The sequence below is a fragment of the Delphinus delphis genome, chromosome 15, assembly GCF_949987515.2.
Source record: "Delphinus delphis chromosome 15, mDelDel1.2, whole genome shotgun sequence".
Taxonomy (NCBI): Eukaryota; Metazoa; Chordata; class Mammalia; order Artiodactyla; family Delphinidae; genus Delphinus; species Delphinus delphis.
In genome coordinates, this window is record NC_082697.1 from 81,265,599 (window position 1) to 81,290,385 (window position 24,787).

The following is a 24,787-nucleotide window of genomic DNA, read 5'->3' on the forward strand; positions in this document are numbered from 1 at the left end:
TGACGCCCCGCCCTCCGTCCTAGGGGCGGGAACTGTTACGTTGCTTCCTCAGGTTTGGTACACGCATCATGCGTCAGCACGACTCGGAGGGGTGTGGCTAAGGAACGGGGCGGCCCTCATGAATTATTCATGACCTGGTTGCCCCCTGTGTCCACCTATTTAGAAGGGCTTCCGAGGGAGTGGAGGGGGTGAACCTAGAAGTAGGGGAGGGGAAGGAGCGGAGCGTACTGCCCGTCTTCCTACTAACTGTTCTCAGTATAATACGACAGGTCATTTTAACTCACCCCCTTGAAAATATTCTCTGCTGAACAGGAAAAAAAAAAACTAAAACAGGCAATGTTGTCCAACTTCCTCTTCCCTCGAAATGGCCGAGTAGTTCTCTCGCTCCTCCGCCTTCCCCCAATCGCAATCACCTGGGGACACTACGCCCTCCTCTCCGCCTCCCCATCCACCGCCCGGACACCAACGCCTCCGCCCACCACCCGACGTCTGCGCACGAGCCCCCCAGCCCGCGGAGAGCGACCCCGACGCCCACCACAGCCACCAATAGCAGTACACCCACCACCACCGCCCCCTCGTACGCAGGCCTTCCCAAGCACACGTTGTGGCTTCGCGCCGCCTTATATAAAAACGAATGTGGGCGGAGAAGAGGCTTTGGCCTGCTTTGGGGACCCCCTGCCTCAGTCAATGGGGACGAAGCTACTCGACGGCCTTTCCAGAGGGTGCTTTGTGGCTCGTTCTCCTTGCCAACAGCGCTTGGGGTGCGGGTCCTGTGGCTGAGAAGAGGGAGGAAGAGGCGAGAATGGGGTTAAGGATAGTCTCAAAATAAAATATCAAAATAAGGGCATGAAGGAGACTAAGAGGAAGAATGGGAATCAGGGCACGATTCCCAGAGGAAGGAAAAGGCAGTCTCGGGCACAGAGTAAAGTTAGTAAAAGGAATATGTGCATCTTGAACGATCAGGCGCTATTGCTGCCACCTAAAAAAAGTGAGGCCACCGAGGATTATGGGATTTGTAGTTTTACAGGGCGTTTTGTTGGAAGATGGCGGCAATAACTCAGCTGCGCAGACGCAGAAGCCGATTCCAGTTGCGCATGCGCCTTACCTCTGCGAGCAGGCCTCCGGTGGGGGTGGAGGTGGAGCTTGTGCGCGGCCTCGCGCCTTTCCCTGGTGGCGGGAAAACTGGCTCGAGGTTTGAGGGGCTTGGAGAATCTCTGCATTACCCAACTCTGCTCCTCGCCCTTAGGTTCTCATCTCTCCAGAAGGTAGTTCCGCTTGCAGCTGAAGGTGCTAGGCGTGGCCAATCCTGACACCTGTCGCCTGAGAAGTTTTCTCTTCAGGGTGCCGTCCAACTCTTAACCCCTGTCCTCAGAATCTCTAACCGCAAACTTACTCCCAACAAACAAACAAAAGTAACTCAATATCACGGCGGGCGACGACGGACCTGAGGGAGAATGCGGATCCTGGTGCTTCCGCGGGTTGCGGGTGGGAGCTGAGGGGAAATTCTCTCATGGCGGGGGAGTTGTTGATGGGGAAGAGACGCTAGAAAGCCACTCTTTTACCCTTTGAGGGGAGTCAAGGACTTTTGGCTCTGTGGTACCTCCGGTCTTAAATGTTGTGCTTAAGACGGAATTGGTGAGGGAAGAGAGAGGGGAAAATGTGGGTCCGTCAGAGTTCTTCCCTCTGGTTTATAAGGTGGAATCAGGCCTTTTATTGTTCCAAACGTCACCTTGGTGCTCTGTGAGTCAAAATGCTGCCGGAGTCTGGGAGTCCATGGGCATGACCCCTTTAAGCGAAAACAACACAAAAAGGCTAGTTTGAGGTCGGCAATAGTTTGGGGCCAGTATGCAAGCTTTCCGGGAGTTAGATAGCAAGGGTCTGAACCAGGATCAGGGTCCTAAAGAAAGAGTCTGCTTGGGTGATAAGTCCCCGTATCTCCGTGCTTCCTTGCACTCTCTGAACCGAGAAGCTTTAGTCACCATTAATTTATTTATAAGATTATGTAAAAGGTTTAGTTCAGGTAGTTATGACAGTAAATGTCTTGTTAGGTAGTCTGTTATGGGCAGTAAGCGTAGCGGGGATCATTTTTTCCTTCTGTCTTGTTAAAAGTTTTAAATCATGCTTGCTGAGTGCACATGAGAGAAAGAAGAAAGAGACAGGAAGGAAGGAAGAGAGAAAGAGAAAAAGAACTCTTACTGACGGAGGAATGATAATGAGCAGGGATCTACATACCGTTAGACATTAAGACAAAAATCAAACTCCAGCTTAAAGGATATTTAAAATATAGTCTTTATTTATTTATTTAAGAGTTATGTTTTATCTGGTGGCCATATGGAGGACTTCAAGCCTGGGAGGCAGCATCTCAAGTAACCCTGAGAAAACTGCTCCCAAAATATAGTCTTTATTTATTTAGTTTACAATATATATTTACTTATTTTTGTATGTGTCTATCTACTCCCACTAGAATGTCAGCTCAGTGAGAACAGAAACTCGATCTTTCTTGTTCTCTGCTCAAAATATAGTCTTTTTTTTTTCAAAATATAGTCTTTAAATACAGTTTTTTGAGGCTCACGGAGTCTGTGTTAGAGGACAATTCTAAAGGGTTTCTTTTGTTCTTTTAGACCAAGGATTCCAGGGACAATATAAAGAGGGAATAATTGGATACTTAAGAGGGGAGAAATTTGTGAACATATTCTAAATGGGGGAAAGGGAGAGGAGGATTAATGCTTTTTGAAAAATATTGACAAGACTGAATTTATTTAGCTAGATCAATTCTCAAACATTTTGGTCTCAGAATCCTTTTATACTCTTAAAAATTATGAAGGATTCCAAACATTGGTTTATATCTATTTATGGATCTATTGATACTAGTATATTAGAAATTAAACTGAGAAAAAAATTAAACATTTATTTATTAATTTTAAAATAACAATAATAAACCCATTACATAATGTTAACGTAGATAATATTTTAATGAAAATATATTTTCCTAAATGAAAGAAAATTTAGTATGAAGAATGGTGTTTTACATTTTTGCAAATCTCTTTCATGTCTGGCTGGATTTTCATCTGTTTCTGAATTCAATCTGTTATGATATCTTGTTTTGGTTGAAGAGTATGAGAAAACCCAGCCTAACACAGATAAGTAGTTGAAAAAGGGAGGGGGCACACCATTGTAAAGTAATTATACCCCAATAAAGATGTTAAAAAAAAAAAAAAAAAAAAGGGAGGGGGCCCTCAGGGGTCTTTAGATCGCACTTTGAGATCTGCTGAGCTAGGTGATTTCATTCTATAATCAGTGTCATGATTTTTAGTGTTCTAAATGAAAGAAAACTATTTTTTGGAATAGCTCATTCACCTTCCCTTGGTTCCCTTTATTATTTCTAAGTTATTTTCCCCTCCTTATTCACCCTTCTTTCTTATGTCAGTTCAATAGTTAGGATCTGGTTATGGAACTGTCACACTTAAAGCTTTATTGGATTTTTTTGTCTCTCTTTTTTCATCTAAGGTCAGAAAAAAGAAATTAAAACCTCAAATGTTATTCCTGGGTCTAGAGCCCCCAGTCATTTCCTAGCTGGCCAGGTGAAAGTTGGTGGTATTTTGTATATTTATTAACTTCCTTAAAATTGTTTTTCTCTCTCTGAAGTAGATTTCAACATTCGTTATTGTGGAAGAAAATACTTCGCCTGAAACAGAGGAGCAGAGACTTGACTTGTCAGACGGTGACTTCCAGATTTTCCCTTCTCTATTGATCAGGTTAGAGATTTTATTTAAAAGTAATGTTCTTCATCACACCCTCACTGTAGGTTAAGGAAAACCAGTATTCATTGCTGCTTGTATATTTACTACATCTTATTAACTCAACGATGATCCACAATTTTATCTAGCTGCTTGGGGCTCCAGTAACACACTTTTGCCTAGAGAGGTCAGTATAGGTTTAGATAATGATTTGAACCTAAATATTGGAAAAATTTTGCCTTTTTAGGTTGATTAAAATACTCTTTTTATTTTAAAAAATCACTTTGAAATGGTGGTATATGTATAAAATGCTAGAGTTACACAAGAGGGTACAGTAGAGAGCTCATTTCCACCCCCAGCCACCCGTTTCCAGTCTGCTGAGACACTTTTGTCAGTTTCTTGTGTATTCTTCCAGAGATAGTTTACGGATACACAAGGATCTTATATAGAGGAACATTTAAAAAAATCAAATTTTGTCATCTCAGGTACACTAATTTTCATTTTGTTTTTCTCATTTAGTATAGTTTTATAATTCTGATTGTCTTCATAGGGACTTCTCAGGATCATTTTTGGAATTCTAGAGTCTGGGAGAAGATATGTTTGTCATTTATTATTATTATTCCTTTTGCAGCCTAATTTTATCCAGTTTCTAGCTTCTATTTAGGATTATCGTAAAGAAGGGACCAGTTTGCTGCAGTGATTCTCCCCCAATGTCCCACTTGCTTTTTTTCCAGTGTCAAATAAGTTTGGGAGTTGGTGGTGAAAAGTTAAGATGGAAACAATGATAAAATGTGCTCCTTAATATATAGGAAAAGTAGTTACTGCAGAATAGCACATATCAATTATTCGCATTTATGGAATGAAGAAAAGGAACAGAAAAATACCCCAAAAAAATTAAAAATACTTTATATTCAGCCATGCTGTGGCCACACTAAGTCAAGTCTCCAGTACCTTTTGAATTCATCTTGGGATCTGGAGGGAGGAATTCTACACCCTGAACAACTGAGTGTTTAGCTTGGACATTTGAGGGTTGTAAAATTTTCAGCCCCTTTAGAGGGAAGACTGTATGAACCCAAAGATCCATTTTATGCTGCTTTTGGATCTCTTTATAGTGGGAGATGGCAGAGTAGGAAGATTGAGTTTCAGGTCCAGGGCCTTCAAAGCACTCAAAACCAACAGCCAGAAATAAGATCACTGAGAAGAACAGACATGTTATTAGAATTCGGAAGCCAAAACCTGGGTTCATCTTGACTCTACCATGTATTAACACTGAGGTTTTGGGCAAACCACAGCTGGGTAGAAATAATATTAATGGTGGAAAGTGAAAACTGGAAAAATGTACAAGTTCTTGGAACATCACAAGATGAGTCTTGGCACTGTGCTGGGTCACAAATGACTTATAGCTGTGTAGAGATGTTAACCTCTTCAGCCTTTAGTGTGGCTGGAGGCCCCCCACTCCCATCCCTCAGTTGTATATGGATGTGGGCAGCCTGGTCCTTTTACCCTAGAGTACCTAGAAATATTTTCTGTGTTTCAATGTGTACTTTTAATGTATGCTTTACATGTGTGCTGTGATATTAAGGTTATTGTGAAGCACTGAACTACTGAACTAGACGATTGGGATGTAGTGTAGCACAATTCATAACGCAAACTTATAAATCAGACAGATTCTAATCCTGATTTTTACCACTTTATCAATTACTTAATGTCTCTAAATCCCTCTAAGCCTCAATTTCCCCAAATGTAAAATGGTATCAATCTCACAGATTTATTGGGAGAATTAAATGAGATGACATATTCAAAGATTATAGTGAGTGCTCAATAAGTGTTACTCATTATTATTAGTCACAACTTTGGTAGAAATAATGAAGCATGCTGATATAGAACATCTGTGTTCTACATCTGTAGAACATCTGTGAGTAGATAGCTACAGATAAACTATGGATATAGAGTGAATATGCTAGATTCTTTTTACTAGCTTCTCTGGGGACCTCTGCTGATTACTAAATATTTCTGAGCCATGAATAGAAATTGCGAGAATTCAGCACATTCGGAAATTTATTAGACTAGAAGATTTAGGTAAAGGGAAGATATACATTATAGTGATGTTAATAAAGGGGGTTCTCTATGCATAGGGATGTCTGAATTAGGTAGGAGAATTTATAGGTTATTTGTCTTTTAAGTATTCAGGAGAACCTTGTGAAATGAGGTTATCGCTCTGAAGAAAACTCTCACTGTTTAACTCCCAGGACTGTCCACACCCTACTACCACTACTCTGCTACTATTTATACTTCTGGCTGTTAAAAATGTTTCTTGCTTTAATAAGAGGCACCAAATGGGGTTGCTTATGCTAAGCCCCAAGTCACTAAACCAAGACAACTTAATTACAATGTTAGGTCTCCCAGAAATGGAATCTTAAACCAGTCAGTCAGGAATTGCCTGATCATCACTAGTTGGGTAATCTGCCTGATAGACTCCAGTAGTCCCTTAAAGGAAAGTAACCTTGTATGACCAACCTGCTTTTTTTTTTTTTTTTGCCTAGTATTACTTCCTTCTTCCTGCTCCCTTCTGCCTGTAAAAGTCTTTAATTTTGCATAGCTCCTTGGAGCTCCTGTCTATCTGGTAGATTGGATGCTGCCCAATTCGTGAATTGTTGAATAAAGCCAATAAGATCCTCAAAATTTACTCAGTTGAATTTTTTTTAATTTATTTTTTTTTTGGTTGCGTTGGGTCTTTATCACTGCACGCGGGCTTTCTCTAGTTGTGGTGAGCGGGGGCTACTCTTTGTTGCGGTGTGCGGGCTTCTCACTGCAGTGGCTTCTCTTGTTGCCAAGCACGGGCTCTAGGTGGGCGGACTCAGTAGTTGTGGCATGCAGGCTCTAGAGCACAGGCTCAGTAGTTGTGGTTCACGGGCTTAGTTGCTCCGCAGCATGTGGGATCTTCCCTCACCAGGGCTTGAACCCGTTTCCCCTGCATTAGCAGGCAGGTTCTTAACCACTGTACCACCAGGGAAGCCCCTGAATTTTGTTTTTTAACACATCACTGCCACTATCATTTCTACCTACTTACAAGTGCCTGCCTCATGTTGCACATGGTTCTAGGCACTTAAAACACTAAGGATTGTTGCTGATCTTTAAAACAGCAACTTTTATTATCCTCCAGCATGTAATTGGCACTGCTGAGGAGTAGAATTGTAATCAAGAAGGTAGAAAATGTAGTTCAAGTGTCCCAGGCAAAGAGACCCTGAACCCAAGAAGACAGGTAGAGGAGAAAGTTTAAAATCATGTTCGATCAGGGCTTCCCTGGTGGCGCAGTGGTTGAGAGTCCGCCTGCCGATGCAGGGGACATGGGTTCGTGCCCCGGTCTGGGGGGATCCCACATGCGGCAGAGCGGCTGGGCCTGTGAGCCATGGCCGCTGAGCCTGCGCGTCTGGAGCCTGTGCTCCGCAACGGGAGAGGCCACAATGGTGAGAGGCCCACGTACCGCAAAAAAAAAAAAAAAAAAAATCATGTTCGATCAGCACTGTATAGCACAGGGAACTATATTCAGTATCCTGTGATAAACCATAATGATGAAGAATATGAAAAAGAATATATATAAGTTTAACTGAATCACTTTGCTGTGCAGCAGAAATTAACAACATTGTAAATCAACTAGGCTTCAATAAAATTTGAAAAATCATGTTCAGAGTAATAGCAGTTCATTTCTTTTTTCTAACAGAGGCATAAAGAAAAGTGTAGCTTCTGAGCTGAATGATGACAACCTTGCAGAGTAAAGGTGAGTCAAGAGTCACTTTCCTCTTCTTTCTCAGCCGTTGGTCATCTGGACATCTTTCCCCCCAAAGGGAAGCTCAATTCACATGTATTTCCTGTCCACTTTGTTAAAGTTACTACTTTTCTAGACACTTTGAGTGAAATACATTTGACTTAGAAACAGTCTTATTCAAGAAATGTATGAACTCGTAGGGAGAGAAGAGACATTTAGATATTTAAAACATAAATTTGAATGTGGTAAATGCCACAGGACAGGTACAAAGTATTATGGAAGCTCAGAAGAAAGATACATTACTTATACCTGGGAGGATCAGTACAATTTTCATTGCATCGTTTGTAGATTTTGACTAGGTTTTTAAAAATTTCTCTAATTTCCCCTAAAATTTTGTGAAAAGTTAAAACAAGCAAATTAAAAAAAAAAATTCACATTTGAATAATTCAGCTTCCTGCATACTTATATTTATCACCTTTGACTTACACAGTGGTTCTTAAACCTGGTAGTGCATCAGAATCATCTAGATAGCCTCAGAAAATTACAGATTCTTGGGCCTCACTTCAAACTACTTCATCAGAATCTTAGGGCAGGGATGAGAGGGTGGGGGGCTGGGAGGGTTGGGGAAGGAAGGCCTAGGAATCTGTTAAATAATAATTTATTTTTTTCATATTATAATATTTCATTATAATATTAATATTTCATATTATAATATTATTAATATTTCATATCCAGATAATTCTGATATGGTCAATCAATGGTAGTGTTTGGCAATTTCTGTGTTAGATTCTATATTTCATAAATTCCATTTGATGATCAAATTTCTTTCAGAATGCGGGAAGGGACCAAAGAAAACCTTTGCCCCACCTGCACAAAAACTACATAGCCTGATGCCCTATAACCTTAACTCATCGAAGGAGGAGATCCTGGGAATCAGTTCCCCAGAGGCAGAGACCAGGCCAAGCCTGCTAAAGGCCAGGTTAGAGAAGAAGAAGGAGAAAACAACCAAAGAGAATGGTACAAGCAGTGGCCAGGAGATAAAAGGAAAGGCTCAAGACAGCAAGAAAGCAGAGAAGAAAGAAAAGGTAAAAATCACAATGATGGGCTCTAGTGGGACAGTTTCTCCTAGTCACCCAGCCTGGGCAAACAGGATCTTTTCATTTCAGAAGACATTTAAATATTTATAACATAAATTTGAATGTAGTAAATCCCACAGGGAAAATTCATCCTGTAGTTTCCGTTTTTGATTTCTTTTTGGGGCTTCTATTTTCTTCTCTAAGAGGTAAAAAGTGTTTTGATGAAAGCGTTTAGCAGGGCATACTGGGCAGGGAGGGGCTGAGGTGGGATGGAGGTGAGAGTAGAAGTAGACAGAAATTTTATAAACTTTTTCCTTTTCTTTGACTCCTTTACTCCCAGGAGATCTGGGATAGAATTTATGGAATCCTTAGGTTGACTTTATGCTCTCAGTCTTGTGAACTTACTGCCTTATCTAAAGGAGGCTTCCTTGACTAGTCACAGAGGAGGACTGGGGAAAGATGAGCAGTTTTTCTCCCCTACCCTTCTCTCTGCAGGGAAAATCAACTCTTACAAATGCAGAATTTGAGGAGATTGTCCAGATTGTGCTACAGAAGTCCCTCCAGGAGTGCTTGGGTATGGCTTATAGTGAGAGTAAAAGAGTTTCAGTTTGGCAAAGAAATTGTTATCTGAGGGGTAGAATAAGTCGATAGCTTCTCTCCTTCCCTCCATCTTTCTAAGTAAAGAAATATTAGATGAGACTTTGAAATATTTTTAAATACTTCATCTTCTATCAACAGGACTATAGCTAAACCACCTTAGACAGAGGGTACAGACTTTTAGAAAAATAGATTACATTGACTTCAGAATATAAAAATAGTCTCATCTAGATTTTTAAAATGTAATTTAAATTTATTTCTATATGTTTACAATATTCATAGAAAAGATAACTTATTTTTCCCAGATTTGAAGAACTTAGTCTCCATCTCCATCTACCGTTGTATATTTCTGTTTCTAATACTGCTTTAACATGTGCTCAGGAATTTGATTTTAGAATAAGGAACTCTATAGCATAGGTCGTGAGGCCTTCTCCATAAGGTCATGAGGCTAAGGACAGTGGTTTGACATTTTCAGCTATTCTTAGGTATACTTCCATTCCTAGAGAAAGTTTGAGGAGCAAATGATATAAAACATGGTACATAAAATTTCTGTTATGTACACAAAATAAAGTTAACATTACCTGGCTATCCTAGAATAGGCAAATCAATCTGGAAAGGCTTGCAGAAGGATATAGATTTGTAGTTTTTCCTGAGAATTAAAAAACTTGAAAGTTGGAACTTCCCTGGTAGCACAGTGGTTGAGACTCCACGCTCCCAATGCAGGGGGCCCGGGTTCAATCCCTGGTTGGGGAACTAAATCCCACATGCATGCCGCAACTAAGAGTTTGCATGCCACAACTAAGGAGCCGGTAAGCTGCAACTAAGTAGACTGTGAGCCACAGCTGAGGACCCCGCCTGCTGCAACTAAGACCTGGCACAACTAAATAAATAAATATTAAAAAAAAAACAAAAAACTTGTAAGTTCTATGGTGTGGCAAAAGTCCAAAGGTAAGCTCTTCCAGGCAACTGATGGGAGATATTTTAATGAAAGTTTACAGTTTGGAAATAATGGAGTAGCTGTTTTCTTTAATTGCTTCTCTGCTTATAGTATTTTGTTTTGGGAGGGATGGAATCTAGCCTCGATTTTGCAGAGACTTCCTGTGCCCAGCCTACAAGATGTACCCAGTTAGACAAGGAACCAGGAATTGCTTCTTCTACTACTGATAATAATAGTGCTGATGGGTAAGTTTATCCCAGTGAGGCGAGTTGATCACAGGGTAGACTTAATATTGATAAATGGTTATCCATCTATCTATCTATCTATGTAGTCATTTTTCATATCTCTATAGCTTTCTCTCATCTCAGGAAAGATACTTGAGTTGAGTTGGGAAAAATAGGCCAGTAGATGGATAAAATGACCTCAGGAGGCCATAGAGAGCTTACAATTCTTCTGTCCTCCTAACTTTTATCCTTGGGTTTTTTCAAAAGAGGGGTACTACAAATTGCCCCTTTATACCTTTTAATTAAAAATCTTATTTGCAGAGAGAGGGTAGTGGTACCGCATATTCTAGAGATTTCAGCCTCTCAGGAAGGTGGAGTAATCCCTGAGATAAAGACATCTAAGCCAGGCCAGCCAGATCCTGCACCCTCTGAGAAGAAATTCAATAAACTCTCCTTAAGCAAAAGAAAGAAGGCCGCTCGTAAGTATAGTCAGATACATTTTGACACCTGGCTCAAGTACTTACTCCATGAAATTAGGGAATTGGACAGTGGGCATACTGAGAATTTTCAGCCCAAGACTTGAAACTATTGAGCTATGATTCTTCTTCCTTCTTTAACTGGCCTCTACTATCTACAGAGATTCTCTTCTTCATCTCCCTACCCTACAATGTTTTCTTATTTTTTTTCTTTTTTTTTTTTTTTGCGGTACGCGGGCCTCTCTCTGTTGTGGCCTCTCCTGTTGCGGAGCACAGGCTCCGGACGCGCAGGCTTAGCGGCATGGCTCATGTGTTTTCTTGTATCTTCCCAGAAAATGAGAAAATGGAGAAAGCCCAAAGTGGACATGAGCACAGGCAGAAAGATCAACTGAAGAAAACAGTTCAGGATCATTCTCAGATCAGGGACCAACAAAAAGGAGAGGGAAGTGGTTTTGGTGAGTTCAGCCATGGTTTGAAAAACCTACCTTGGGCTTGAAAATTGGAGGTGGAGGAGAGAGGTAAGGGTTAGGATGTTAGAGGAAATTCTGCAAAGACTATAATTTATCCCTCACAGCTGCTTGTTAGAGGATATGGTGCTGAGGAAGAGAGAGAACTATTTCATTCATTCAGTTATTAAGTCATATAATCCACAGGTGTTTGGTGCTTGCTAAATTCTAGGCATTTTAGGAGGTACTGAGTAAATGCAGAGGAAACAAATAAAAGCCTGTCGCGCGTGAGAGAAGCTTGTGAGGAAGGCCAACAAGAAAGCTACAAATTGGGAGTAGTCCTGGGAAAGTTTCCAAGAAAAAGATATCACTTGAGCCAGATCTTGAAGTATAATTTAGTCAGAGGAACTAAGGTGGGAATGGGGGTCAGAGTGATAATTATTGGCAGAGTAATGGAGGAGGGCTAATGTTTGTAGCTTTTGGGTATTTTGGGGAGTAGGAGGTTGTAGGGGTGGGGGAGATAAGGTTAGAGGCAAGTAAGCCCCAGATCTTAAAGGACCTTACAAGTCAGGCTAAGGAAGTTGGATTTTATTTTAAAAGTAAAGAGGAACGATTGACATTAAGTAGGCAAAACTTGATAAGATTTGCATTTTAGAAAGCTTGCTCTGACACTAGCATGGAAGATGGATTGGCAGGAGAAAGACTAGACCCATAGAAATAATTATCCAGGCAAGGAAGACAGACAATAGCAGTGAAGAGGAAGAGATAAAATTGAGATCTTTAGGACGCAAGATCAATATGATACGATTGCTGCTGGGTATGAGAGCTGAAGAAGAGTGAGGCCTCTAGGATGGTCCTGTTTTCCGGCATGAGTGACTGAGTGGATGAAGAATCATGATCTGAAGTGGAAAATATAGAAGAAAGAGCAAGTTGAAGATGATGGATTGAGCTTTGCCTGAGTTAGGGGGTCTGTGATGAGATTTAGAGCTCAAGAAAGGGGTCTGGGCTCTCGGAGATACAGATTCGGGAGTCATCTGCATCAATAGGAATAGATGAAATTTTCCAAGAAGAGGGTGTAGAGTGAAAAGGGAATATTGGATAAAAACCCTGGGGGAGCATAATGTTTAGGGTTGAGCAGAGGAAGAGGTACCCAGGGAGAAAGCTAAGAAGAACTAAGAGAAAGCTCAGAAAGGTAGGAGGAAAACTAGGAGAGTGTGGTATCACAGATTCCAGGGGAGGAGAGAATGTCAGGGAAGAGGGAGTGTTTAGCCATGTTAAATGCTACTACAGAGATAACAAAAAGAATGAAGATTTGAAAATCAACAGATATCACAATTAGGAAATCATTAGGGTTGATCAGAGCAACCATAGGGGTTGGTGAGGGTGAATGGCAGGTTATTGTTGGTTGAAGAATAGATACTTTTTTCAATTAGTTTAGATGTGAAAACTAGGAGGGAAAAAATAGTAAATAAAAGGGAGTGGGTATAAAGTAGATGGAAGATTTTTCTTTCTTTTTTTTTTAGATTTCTTTTAAAAGAAAGACACTTGACCTCTTTATTGTCAGCATATTTATATGCTGAGAGAAAATTGTTTATAGAGAGGGAGAGATTAAAGAAGAGAATGAGAAGAGAATCAGAGGGTTTATTTTGAGTCAGAAAGGACCCAGCCTTTCAGATTGGATGGAGGGAAATAAGGATGCATATAGATTTATTTATTCTTTTAACAATAGTTTTTAATGCCTTATATTATATGCCAGGCATTGTGCTGGGTACTAGAAATATATTAGTGAACAAAATAGATAATCCTTGCTGTCATAGAATTTACAGTTTTAGTGTGCTAGATAGATAACAAACAAATACATTGTGTGAAATAACCTTGGTAATATTGGGAAATTTTAGTATGATAAATAAAATAGATCATACAATATATTAGTATGTTTAAAATTTTGAAAATAAGTAGACTTAATCTGGGGGAAAACAGGCTTGCACCAAAAAAGAAAAAAACCAAAAATGCTAAGATTAAGGAACAGTGGACTAAACAATTAGCTGGTGTCTAATACGCATGCGTATATATATATATATATATATATATATAAAATTTGGATTATAGAAGAATAATATGGTTTGTACATACTGGAAAGAAAACTCTAGGAAGACTATGCAGGTACGAAACAAGGTAGTCTAGGGCAGTAAACCACTCCTCGTGTTGTAATGAGATGGCAATCAGTATAAAGAGCTGGAGGTATAAGTCTAATTTGGGTAGTCGGGTGGTCTGGGTAGTAGTGTTCCATCTGTAACTCTCAGTATTAAGACGAGGGATAGATTTTAGACTGGGAGATGGAAATTCACTCCTTTGGCAGTGCTCGTGAGTTGAATTGTGGTTGTAGTGACTGTGTAAGCCTCTTCCTATTAATGAACCACTCTTCCTGTTTTTCACAGTTGCCAAGGAGAGGTGGGTGCTCCTGGAGCAGGAAGTAGAAAGGGAGTATCCAGTAAATAAAATTTGCATTAAGTTCTGTGAAGGGAAGGAAAAGAATGTCATGAGAGGAAATGGTGGAGACCTAATTAAGATTGGGTCAGCTAGAGAAAGCATTTGTAAGGAAATAACATTTAAGCTGAAACCTGGAGCAAGACTAGAAGTTAGCAAAGTGAAGCGTAGGAGACAGTTTTAGGTAAAGTGGAGATTGTCTTACTCCAGATACTAAAAGAAAGCTGGTATAATTGGGATTCAGAGAGCAAGGGAAGCAAGGCTGGAAAGTGACTCTGGATAAATGTAAGGAGGTAGGCAGTGGCTAGATCAAAGACCATGTTACAAAGTGAGAATTTTATCTTAAGTGTAGTGGGAAGCCCCTGGTGGGTTTTAACCAGGGAAGTGACATCATCAAATTGATGTTTTAAAAGTACCCCTTTGGTGATTAATTGGAGAATGGAGTATGGGGAGACAAGAGTAGACCAGCTAGGAAGTTAGCGCTAGGATTAGATATTTTGGTGGCTTGGATTAGGATGATGAAGGAGACAAGAAGTGAATGGTTTTAAGATATATTTTAGAGGTAAAATTTTCAGAACTTGGTAATGAGCTGGATATTGGGAGGTGAGAGAGAGGAGAGGGTTTGTCAAAGATGATTGGCTTCTGGCTTGAGCAGTTATGTGAAAGGAGGTGGGAAAAGACAGTTCTGTAGGATAAGATCAAGCATTTGGGTTTGGGCCCATTAGGTTTGAGATCGTTGTGAGACATCCAGATAGAGATACCAAAGAGCAAGATGGCTATAGGAACCGGGAGCTCAGAACGGAGGCTGTTAACGTACTTCTGTGTGTTGTCAGGTGTGAAAGTGGATTTCAAAGCTGAGGGAATGGATGAGCCGGCCTCAGGAGAAAGTGCAGCATGGGGAGTGAAGACCCATGATTAGGCTTTGGAACTCCAACTCAGGGATTTAGAGATTGGACAGAGAGCGAGGAGAATTCAGTAAAAGAGACTGAGGAGGGAGTTACCAGAAAGATGGGATGGGGAAACGGGAGAATGAGGGATCACAGAACCCAAGAAAGCTAGTGTTTCAAGAATGAGCAGTCAACTGAAATGCTCTTGACCTGTGTCTATGACATCAGCCTTCATTATCACGGAGGCACATCGTGAGCCTCAAACACTGTTTTCAAACACCTCTTCTTTCTAAGTTGCTTAAGAGGAAACTTTAAGGAACTGTATGTCTTTAAAAACTGTCATTGGAAAGTTCATCCTAAACCATAAATACCTAGTTTTATAGCATTAGGATGATTTTCCCCCACTCATTTCCTCTTTAATATTCATTATTTTTACAACCACCGTTTATTTGATTGATCTCTGTTCACTTTTATGGTCCCTGGCCCTTTCCCCCACTCTTTTCTTCTAGTCTTTCCAGGTCACCTCTGTAAACATCCAAAACTATCATTGGAAACTGTCTCTTCAGACTAATATATCATTCTCAACCAGTACTTTATTCTTCAAAATAAAGTAATTGAGAAGGTGATCCATAATATGAGATATTGTGAAGGGACCCAAATGTAAGCCAACTGCTTTTCTGAGGGATGATTTTGGTGGGATGGAGGGCACCCTTATGTTTCGGCATTCAAGGTAAAATTTGACAGTGGGAGAGTGAACTAACTAGAGAAACATATTGGTTGATATTGTTAGCTGTGAATATATAGTATACCTAGGTGGCTGGTCAGTGATTTTTCTCTAGCAATGCTCAGTCAAATGAGTATAGGCACAGAAAAAGGAGAGTGGGTTCATTCAGAATTGCGTTTGCTAGCTGGGCGGGAGGAAGGACAGAGGGAAAGGGAGTTGTTGATGTCTGCAAGAGAATCTAAGGAAATCAAACCTGCATAAGTACAGAGTGAAGAAAAACAATTAATCTTAATTGCTACTAGATTGAGAGAAAGGTAGGGACCAGTGGATTGGAGATCTAGATAAACTGAAAGTTGCCACAGGGGTCTTGGAGCAAGTAAGGTGGAAGAATGGGGCATTTTTATCAGAGAGGGGTTTAGATAAGTGGTTCAGGGGAGTGCGCGGTCCCTGCAGATGACTGGGTGTGGCATGCAGGGTGGGAGTGGGTTCCTGAGGTGAGGGGGTGACCGAGGTGGCATGGAGGAGAACATACGGGGTGCCTTGTGAGTTTACTCCTGTGGCTGTAGTGGTCATCTACGAGGGCAGGAGGTGGAGAGAAGACTGAACCAGATGCCAGCATCTTGACAAGGGTGATGAGAGGGCAGTGTAGTCCCATGGCATAGACCTCGAGGGAGGAAGGATTTTATAGGAGGGAGGATAGTAATGGTCTGCAAGTGTCAATGGGGAGCAAGGATGATGCTGACCCCACTTTCTGGCGTGGGGTGTGTGAGAAGGACAGGCTCTTCTTAAAGGGCTTCAGCGGTGGGGTGGGGTCGGGTTGGGGCAGTGTCATTAGCGCATCACCAGATTTCAGAAGGGAGGCAGAATTTCAGAGAAGAGATTGAAGACATGTGGACTTTTGTTGCTTTTGTTTGGAATCCCAAAGACTATAGTGGAAGAGTTTGGGAGGGAGAGAGGAGAGGCTGTGTGGGACGTTGGGTCAACTTAGAAGATGTGGGGGTAGAGAAAGGTGGGGATGAGAGTTTGGAAGGTAATGGATAAAAGGAGTGTTTGGCCATTGAGCACAGCCTGAAGTAAACAGTTTGAGAAACGATAGGCTTAAACCTGTCTTTGGGAGAGGGGTGAACTCAGGGCTGTTGGTCCCAAAGGCTGCAACTTGGTGATTTGGTGTCAGGTTAATTTGTTGAGGTTGAAACAGGAACTCCAGATGCTGTGCACAAAAGAAGTGCTGGTTAGTCCTTCAGAAGAACTTTTTAGTAGTGACATGCCCTCAGAGAAATGAGGCACTAGCCAGAAATATGCCAGACAACCTTTTTAAGAACTGTCAATACGGGAAACACTCCTTTCTGCCTTGGGGGAGGAGAGGTGATAGCATGGTATAGGAGAAAGATTGAGATGTGAGACCTGGGCTCTAAGTTCAGCTTTGCCACCACTTTAGACTGATCTTTAGCAGTCAGTTATCTCCTCTGAGCTTTTGGTTTTACCATTTATAAATTAGGGATTGGATGAGTTGATCTCTAAGGCTTTGTGATTCTGGCAGAGGTGGTGGTGGCAGGGAGTATATTGATTTTAATTAAATTGAAGAAGGAAGAACATATTTTTGAGTCTCTTATATCAGGCTTTTTCCTGTGACAGGTCAATGTCTAGTCTGGGTCCAGTGTTCCTCTCCAAACTGTGAGAAATGGAGGCGGCTACGTGGGAACATTGACCCCTCAGTCCTCCCAGATAATTGGTCCTGTGACCAGAATACAGGTAGAATGGAGTGGAAATTTTTTTTTCAGTTTTTATTGTTCGTCCCTTTCTTTCCCTGCTTCCATCCTTTAGATTAAATATGACAAAAGTATATTTAGGACTCCAGGGGTCCTTGTAGTTAGTGTTTGGGGAGAGGGAGGGATCTTGCTGTCATGACAAGATGAATCTGGCATAAAGGGCTAGAGGAAGACACCCTGAAGAGCTATGTTGTGAGGAGAGTCCTGGAATCTAAACATATGTTCTGAGTGAATTCCATCTTCTTCAGCATTGGTTTGAGCCTGTCAATCTGATTAGATTGTTGGTATTGGGTTGGCAGATAGGAAGGGATATGGGATGTATGGGGAAAAGCCAGTGAGAGAGATTCAGTGTCTTAGAATTCTAGAATGTTTGAAACTACTTGAAAGAGATTAGGAAGCTCTAGTCTAGCCCAACTATTTTACAGATGAGAAAACAGAATATCAGAGAAATTACCTTCATGATGTTACACTGATGGAAGCAGGGTCAGACTCGTGGGATGTAGGTAGAAGTTTGGAGTCTCTTTCTACAGAGCATAACGAGGCAACTCTCCTACTTCTCCAGGCTCTGGCTGCATTTCCTTCATGGGTCTCCCAGGTGTCCTGTTGGTCCTACCTGCTGCATATACCAATTTCTTCTTGTCCTCTCCTCTGCCCTCATCCAGATTTTCACCTTATGAGGCTCTTTCCATCCCTTCATTCCTCCTCTCTTTTGGCAGATTTGGAGTATAATCACTGTGATATCCCTGAGGAGACCTGGACAGGGCATGAGAATGAAGTGGCCTATGCCTCCTACATCCCAGGATCCATCATCTGGGCCAAGCAATACGGTTACCCCTGGTAGGGCGCTATGGCAGAGTCAGAGCATCCTTCATGAACTTGGGAGTGGTAGATTCAAGCAGGGAGGGAGGAAATGGAAGGGATTTATAATGGAAGTGGTACCTGCCTTAGAAAGAGCATGGGTGAGGGAGAATATAAAGTGCTAAGCTTGGAGGCTTTGAAAGAACCTGTTTTCTAGAGGTTTCACGATGGAGGTGGTATCCCCCTGGAAAAAAGTGTTGGACAGTTCTACCCTGGATGGGTAGAAAGAGAAGAGTGGCTCTAAGATATTTTTTTAGACATTGGAAAATGAGAGATATACAAAGTAAAGAGAACAAGGAAGGGTGGAATAGCTTCTTTTTTGGAGATGTCCCTAGTCAAAAGATTTTTTTCTCAGGGTTGCCAGAAGGCCTAGAAGGATAAGGTATTTTTACTAGAAAGATTCTGAGCTTCTTTGTACATTGATGAAAGTCACTTCAATCATTTGGTAGTGACCACTGTGGAGGGTTGACAGAGGGGTCTATTTTGGGGGTCCTTTATTTGCGAAACATATTGCCCTTTTATGTACATGTATATTGATGAGTTTGTGTTCTGTTCACCTAACCCCTTCTCTTCCATCCCCTACACCCATCTGTCTTCTCCAGGTGGCCAGGCATGGTAGAATCTGATCCTGACCTGGGGGAATATTTTCTTTTTGCATCTCATCTTGATTCCCTGCCGGTGAGTTCTCCTGATTCAGGGTGGGTAGGTGCTCAGGCCAAAGTAATGAACAAATCCATCCTAACAGATGTACATAGTTAGAAATATAGACATAGCCAGCAGACACAAGCAGAAACAGATTTTTAGCTAGAGTGACAAAAAGATATAGAAACAAATTTGTATCTAATTAAAATTTATTCATTACTAGGACATTCATGTTTTGATAAATATGCTTTGGTTAGGACTCCTGAGGTCAGGATGGAAGAACAATGGAATGAGGTGGGATATGTGGGTCAGGTTTAAAGGAACAGAGAAGGCCCAGCCCCTGCTTCCTTGTAAATCCTCAGTTCTTCTCCTGCCTTTTCTGGCTAGAGGGCCAAAGCAAGAAGAAGGACAAGAGTCTATAACAGAACCATCTTTTATTACAGTCCAAGTACCATGTGACATTTTTTGGAGAAACAGTCTCTCGTGCTTGGATCCCAGTCAACATGCTAAAGAACTTCCAGGAGCTATCCCTGGAGTTAGCTGCAGTGGTGAGCAACCCTCAGGGGTCAGTTGTGATATAAGGAACTTGAAAAACTAAATCTTCTCTTTATTAAACCTGATTTCTCCCAGGGGAAGCTGTGTGAGGAGAAAGTACATATCTGACCAAGTATGCAAGGGTGAGGTTATTCATGAGGTACACTTCTTTCTACCAGGATTGCAGCAGGATAATGATTTTTCTTAGTCTCTTTCCCTGTCTGCAGATAGAGGGCCTTCCTAAAGACCATGGTTTTCTACAGTTTAGCCAAAGCAGGTGTGATAGAAATGATTAACTTGGGGTTTCTCAGTCTTGACACTTGACATTTTGGGCCAGATAATTTTTTGTTGTGAGGGGATTCCTAGGCATTGTAGGAGGTTTAGCAGCATCCTACTGGCATCTAGCCAGTAGGACCCCTAACCCTAGCTGTGACAACCAAAAAATTGTCTCTAGACATTGCCAAATCTATTATGGGGGGGGGGAATCTCCCCTGGTTGAGAACCACTGAATTAACTAAATAATATTTCTTCCCTATAATCAGTTTGGGCTTGATGAGCCTTGCAAATGAGCAGAGGTTTAGGAGCTCAGGGACCTTAGAAAATCAGGCAGTGAGTACTGAATCAAGCAGCTGGATCTAAAGAAACTTGTGAGAAGCTTAGAAGTACAGTCATCCGAACTCCTTTAATTTTGCCTTTACAAATTTCCATGGGCTTTACTTTGGAGAGGACACCAAAATGTTGGTTGAAAATTTTGCTAGGAATTGATGAAAGGTTTGTTTGGGTATAAGACGGGATTGTGTCTCTGAGCTCAAAAGATTAAGAATAGGAGTATCATATCAATACCAGAAACTGGAAATAAATGTAAAGGTAATGTCTGGTGAGTAGCAGTTTGTTGGAGTTACTTTTCTGAAATCTTTCATTTCAGAAAAAGTGCAAGAATAAGGACTTCAGCCAGAAACTGGGGGCAGCCCTGATGATGGCCCAAGAGGCAGAGCAGATCAGTATTCAGGTGGGAAAGTTTAGATCACATACCTGCTTCTCTTTGGGACTTGGGACACAAAGCAAGTTATGCATTTCCTACTGTGGAAAACCGGCTGTCCTTCCCCATTACACAGTCTTAGTCCTAGAACTAGTCTTTTCTTCCCAGGCCAGCTTCCCTTGATGCCTTAAATCATCCATTCTTTTCCCTACCCTTGGACAAATGGGATCTTTTCTCAGTCCAAACAGGGACTGTTAGTAGGGGGAATCCCACAAACCTATTTAACTTCGAGTCTCAGGTGTATGTACCTTATCTTCTCTCTTATGTGGAGTCAGTTTTTACCCTCAGATTCTGCTTTTGGGGGTGGTAGAGAATGACAGTGAATTTCCCCTTCCCAGTTATTAACTGAATTATAAACAAACTGGAAAAAGAAGTTATAATAATATTGTATATTATAATATTATAACATTATAATAGTTAAGCTCTACAAAATCTAGATAGAAAATATGAAATTTCAAGTGAAAATGGTATGGAATATTAATACAAATTCTATAACTAAAAACCTTGAAGACAGGACAAAAATAGCCCCTGGGAGAGTAGTAGATGATGCTTTTGTTTCTTGGTTCCCTCAGGAGCGGGTTAACCTGTTTGGTTTCTGGAGCCGATACAGTGGATCTGACTACAGTGGGGAAGGAAAAGGTAGGATAAGTAGGAGGTTAAAGACTAGAGAGAGAGGGAAGGGATTCCTTCATGAGGGCAGCAACTGAAGCTTTTATTTTATATCCAATATCATCAACCTAGTTCTGGATTCTATAATAGGAGGCTCTTCATGAATGCCATTGACCAAGTGTCCAGGATGGATGGATGCACAGATGGGTAGAGAGAGGAATGGAGAAAAAAAGGGAGTAGGGAGGGAGGGTGCATGTTGAATAGTGACAGGACTTTGAAAAGGGTGGAACCATGATAATCTAGGATCAGATTTCGTGGAGAAAATGTGACTTGGACCTGAAAGGCAGAATTAGAAGACTGATTCTCTGGGGTCAGCTCCACTAACTCATCACCTATTTTATCGGATAAATTATTTAGCCTTTCCTTCCTATTCCTGTTCTAGACGTAATGCTCTCTGGGGCTAACAGCTTAGATTCCTGCTTGGAGAAAGAAGAGGAAGAGTCAGAGTTGGAGGAAGAGGAGGAAGAGCAACAAAAAAAAGTAAGATTGATCTTGGGGATTCCTTTTAGGAGATTGCTGTAGGCCATCTGGTTAGCATGGATTTATATTTTCTAAGGAACCGTCCTGTCCCTGCATCAGAGTAGCCCTGACTGGCTGGCTGGTTTTATCTCTTAGGGGGTCTTCAGGGAAGGAGAGTCTCCTCTTTCCTCAGTTATTCTCTCTAATATCTCATATCTCTAGGAACTTACCTTTTTTTTTTTTTTTTTTGTGGTACGTGGGCCTCTCACTGTTGTGGCCTCTCCCGTTGCAGAGCACAGGCTCCGGACGCGCAGGCTCAGTGGTCATGGCTCACGGGCCTAGCCGCTCCGCGGCATGTGGGATCTTCCCGGACCGGGGCATGAACCCATGTCCCCTGCATTGGCAGGCAGACTCTCAACCACTGCGCCACCAGGGAAGCCCGGAACTTATCTTTTGATTACAATCTCAGTTCCTACTGTAGTTCTTTGGTTCCTACTGGAGCAATTTCAGAGAATAGCAGGTTGCCTCTCTTCACTGTCCTTTCTTCCCTTTGTGAACACTTAGGATATTCATTATTTTATTTCCTTAATCTGTTTTCAGGCATATGAAATACATATATTTTTCATATTTAAAGACTTTTTAAGAGCAGTTTTTTGTTCACAGGAAAACTGAGAAGAAGGTACAGAGAGTCCCTGTGTACCTCCTGCCCCCACACATGTATAGCCTCCTCTGTTATCAACATCCCACCAGAGTGGTGCATTTGTTTACAGTTGCTGAACCTATATTGACACATCATAATCACACAAAGTCCATAGTTTACATTAGGACTCACTCTTGGTGTTGTACATTCTATGGGCCTGGACACATATATAATGACACATATCCATCATTATGGTATCATACAGAGTATTTTTACTGCCCTAAAAATTTTGTGTGTTCCATTTACTCATTCCTTTTCTCCCATACCCCTTAACCACTGAGAACCACTGATTTTTTTTACTGTCTCCATAGTTTTGCCTTCTCTGAAATACCATATAGTGGGAATCATACAGTACGTGTAACCTTCTCAGACTAGCTTCTTTCGCTTACAAGTATGCATTTATGATTCCTCCATGTATTCTCATGGCTTGATAGCTCATTTATTAATTTTTTTTGGCTGAATAATATTGTATTTTTCTGGATATACCACAGTTTATTTATACATTCACCTACAGAAGGACATCTTGGTTGCTTCCAAGTTTGAGCAATTATGGATAAAGCCACTATAACTATGGTTTTGTGGGAACATAAGTTTTTAACTCCTTTGGAGTAAATATTAGGGAGCTTAATTGCTGGATTGTATGGTAAGAGTATGTTTTGTTTCGTAAGAAACCATCAAACTGTCTTCCAAAGTGGCTGTACCATTTTGCATTCCCACCAACAATGAATGAGAGTTCCTATTGCTCCACATCCTTGCTGGCATTTGGTATTGTCAGTGTTCTGGATTTTGGCCATTTTAATAGGTGTGTAGTGGTATCTTGTTGTTTTAATTTGCATTTTCCTGATGACATATGATGTGGAGCATCTTTTTATATTCTTATTGGCCATTTGTATATCTCCTTTGGTGAGATATCCATTAAGGTATGTGGCCCATTTTTAAATTGAGTTGTTTATTTTTTATTGTTGAGTTTTATGAGTTCTTTGTATGTTTTATTTTATTGAAGTGTAGTTGATTTATCATATGTTAGTTTCATATGTGTACAGTGATTCAGTGCCATATATATATATTCTTTTTCAGATTCTTTTCCCTTATAGGTTATTACAAAATATTGTGATATATAGTAGGTCCTTGTTGGTTATCTATTTTATATATAGTAGTGTATATATGTTAATCTCAACCTCCTAATTTATTCCTCCCCCCTTTCCCCTTTGGTAACCATAACTTTGTTTTCTATGTCTGTGGGTCTATTTCTGTTCTGTAAATAAGTTCATTTGTCTTTGTTTATTTTAGATAATAGTCCTCTATCGTGAGTCTTTTTTTTTTTTTTCGGTATGTGGGCCTCTCACTGTTGTGGCCTCTCCTGTTGCGGAGCACAGGCTCCGGACACGTAGGCTCAGCGGCCACAGCCCACGGGCCCAGCCGCCCCGTGGCATGTGGGATCCTCCCAGACCGGGGCACGAACCCGTGTCCCCTGCATCGGCAGGCAGACTCCCAACCACTGCGCCACCAGGGAAGCCCCTCAATTATTTCTTTTATGGATTGTGCCTTCAGTGTTGTACATAAAAACTCATTGCCATACCGAAGGTTATCCAGATTTTCTCCTGTGTTATCGTCTAGCAGTTTTATAGCTTTACATTTTACACTGAGATCTATAATACATTTTGAGTTAATTTTTGTGAGGGGTATAAGGTTTGTGCCTAGATTAATTTTTTTGTAGTTCCACCACTATTTGTTGAAAAGACTATCTTTGCTCCATTTTATTGCCTTTGCTTTGTTGTTAAAGATCAGCTGACTATATTTATCTGGGTCTGTTTCTGGGCTCTCTAGTCTGTTCCATTGACCTATTTGTCTGTTCTTTTACCAATACCACACTGTCTTGATTATGGTAGCTTTACACTAAGTCTTGAAGTTAGATGGGGTCAGTCCCCCAACTTTGTCCTTCTCTTTCAATATTGTATTGGCTATTCTAGATCTATTGTTTTTCCATATAACTTTAGAATCAGTTTGTTGATATCCACAGAATAACTTGCTGGGATTTTGATTGAAGTTACATTGATTCTATAGATCAAGCTGGGAAAAACTAACATCTTGACAATATTGAATCTTCTTATCTACAAACATGGACTATTTCTCCATTTACTTAGTTTTTCATTGATTTCATTCACTGGAGTTTTGTAGTTTTCCTCATATAGACCTTGTATATATTTTGCTAGATTTATACCTAATTATTTAATTTTTTTGGTGCTAATATAAATGGTATATAAATGTATTTTTAAATATCAAATTCCATTTTATATTGCTGGTATGTAGAAAAGTGATGAACTTTTGTATATTAACCTTGTGTCCTGCAACCTTGCTATAATCACTTATTAGTTCCTAGAGTTTTTAGTTGATACTTTTGGATTTTCTACATAGATAATCATGTGACCTGCAAACAAAATTTCATTTCTTCCTCCTCAGTCTCTATACCTTTTATTTCCTTTGTCTTATTGCATTAGCTGGAACTTCCACTATGATGTTGAAAAGGAGTGGTGAGAGGGAACATCCTTGCCTTATTCTTGATCTTAGTGGGAAAGCTTCTAGTTTCTCACCATTAAGTGTGATGTTAGTTGTAGGTTTTGTGTATATATTCTTTATGAAGTTGAGGAAGTTCCACTCTATTCCTTACTTACTGAGAGTTTTTATTATGAATGGGTGTTGGATTTTGTCAAATGCTTTTTCTGCATCTGTTGATAGGATCACATGATTTTTCTTTCTTAG

The 24,787-nt window shown here is 40.8% G+C and overlaps 1 protein-coding gene across 1 annotated transcript in view; it reads left to right on the forward strand.

The window, feature by feature from the left end:
* The first annotated feature begins 1,175 nt into the window (after nt 1-1,175).
* The window catches only part of ZCWPW1 (zinc finger CW-type and PWWP domain containing 1), a 30,317-nt gene continuing 6,705 nt past the window's right edge, over nt 1,176-24,787 (forward strand). Inside the window, exons 1-15 of the mRNA XM_060033184.1 lie at nt 1,176-1,265; nt 3,649-3,755; nt 7,459-7,515; nt 8,335-8,588; nt 9,075-9,153; nt 10,241-10,358; nt 10,659-10,816; nt 11,146-11,268; nt 16,993-17,109; nt 17,843-17,963; nt 18,587-18,662; nt 19,070-19,174; nt 20,086-20,169; nt 20,772-20,838; nt 21,251-21,348. Coding sequence (XP_059889167.1) covers nt 7,491-7,515; nt 8,335-8,588; nt 9,075-9,153; nt 10,241-10,358; nt 10,659-10,816; nt 11,146-11,268; nt 16,993-17,109; nt 17,843-17,963; nt 18,587-18,662; nt 19,070-19,174; nt 20,086-20,169; nt 20,772-20,838; nt 21,251-21,348 — 1,425 coding nt within the window. The 5' untranslated portion in view covers nt 1,176-1,265; nt 3,649-3,755; nt 7,459-7,490. The remainder of the gene's footprint in view (nt 1,266-3,648; nt 3,756-7,458; nt 7,516-8,334; nt 8,589-9,074; nt 9,154-10,240; nt 10,359-10,658; nt 10,817-11,145; nt 11,269-16,992; nt 17,110-17,842; nt 17,964-18,586; nt 18,663-19,069; nt 19,175-20,085; nt 20,170-20,771; nt 20,839-21,250; nt 21,349-24,787) is intronic.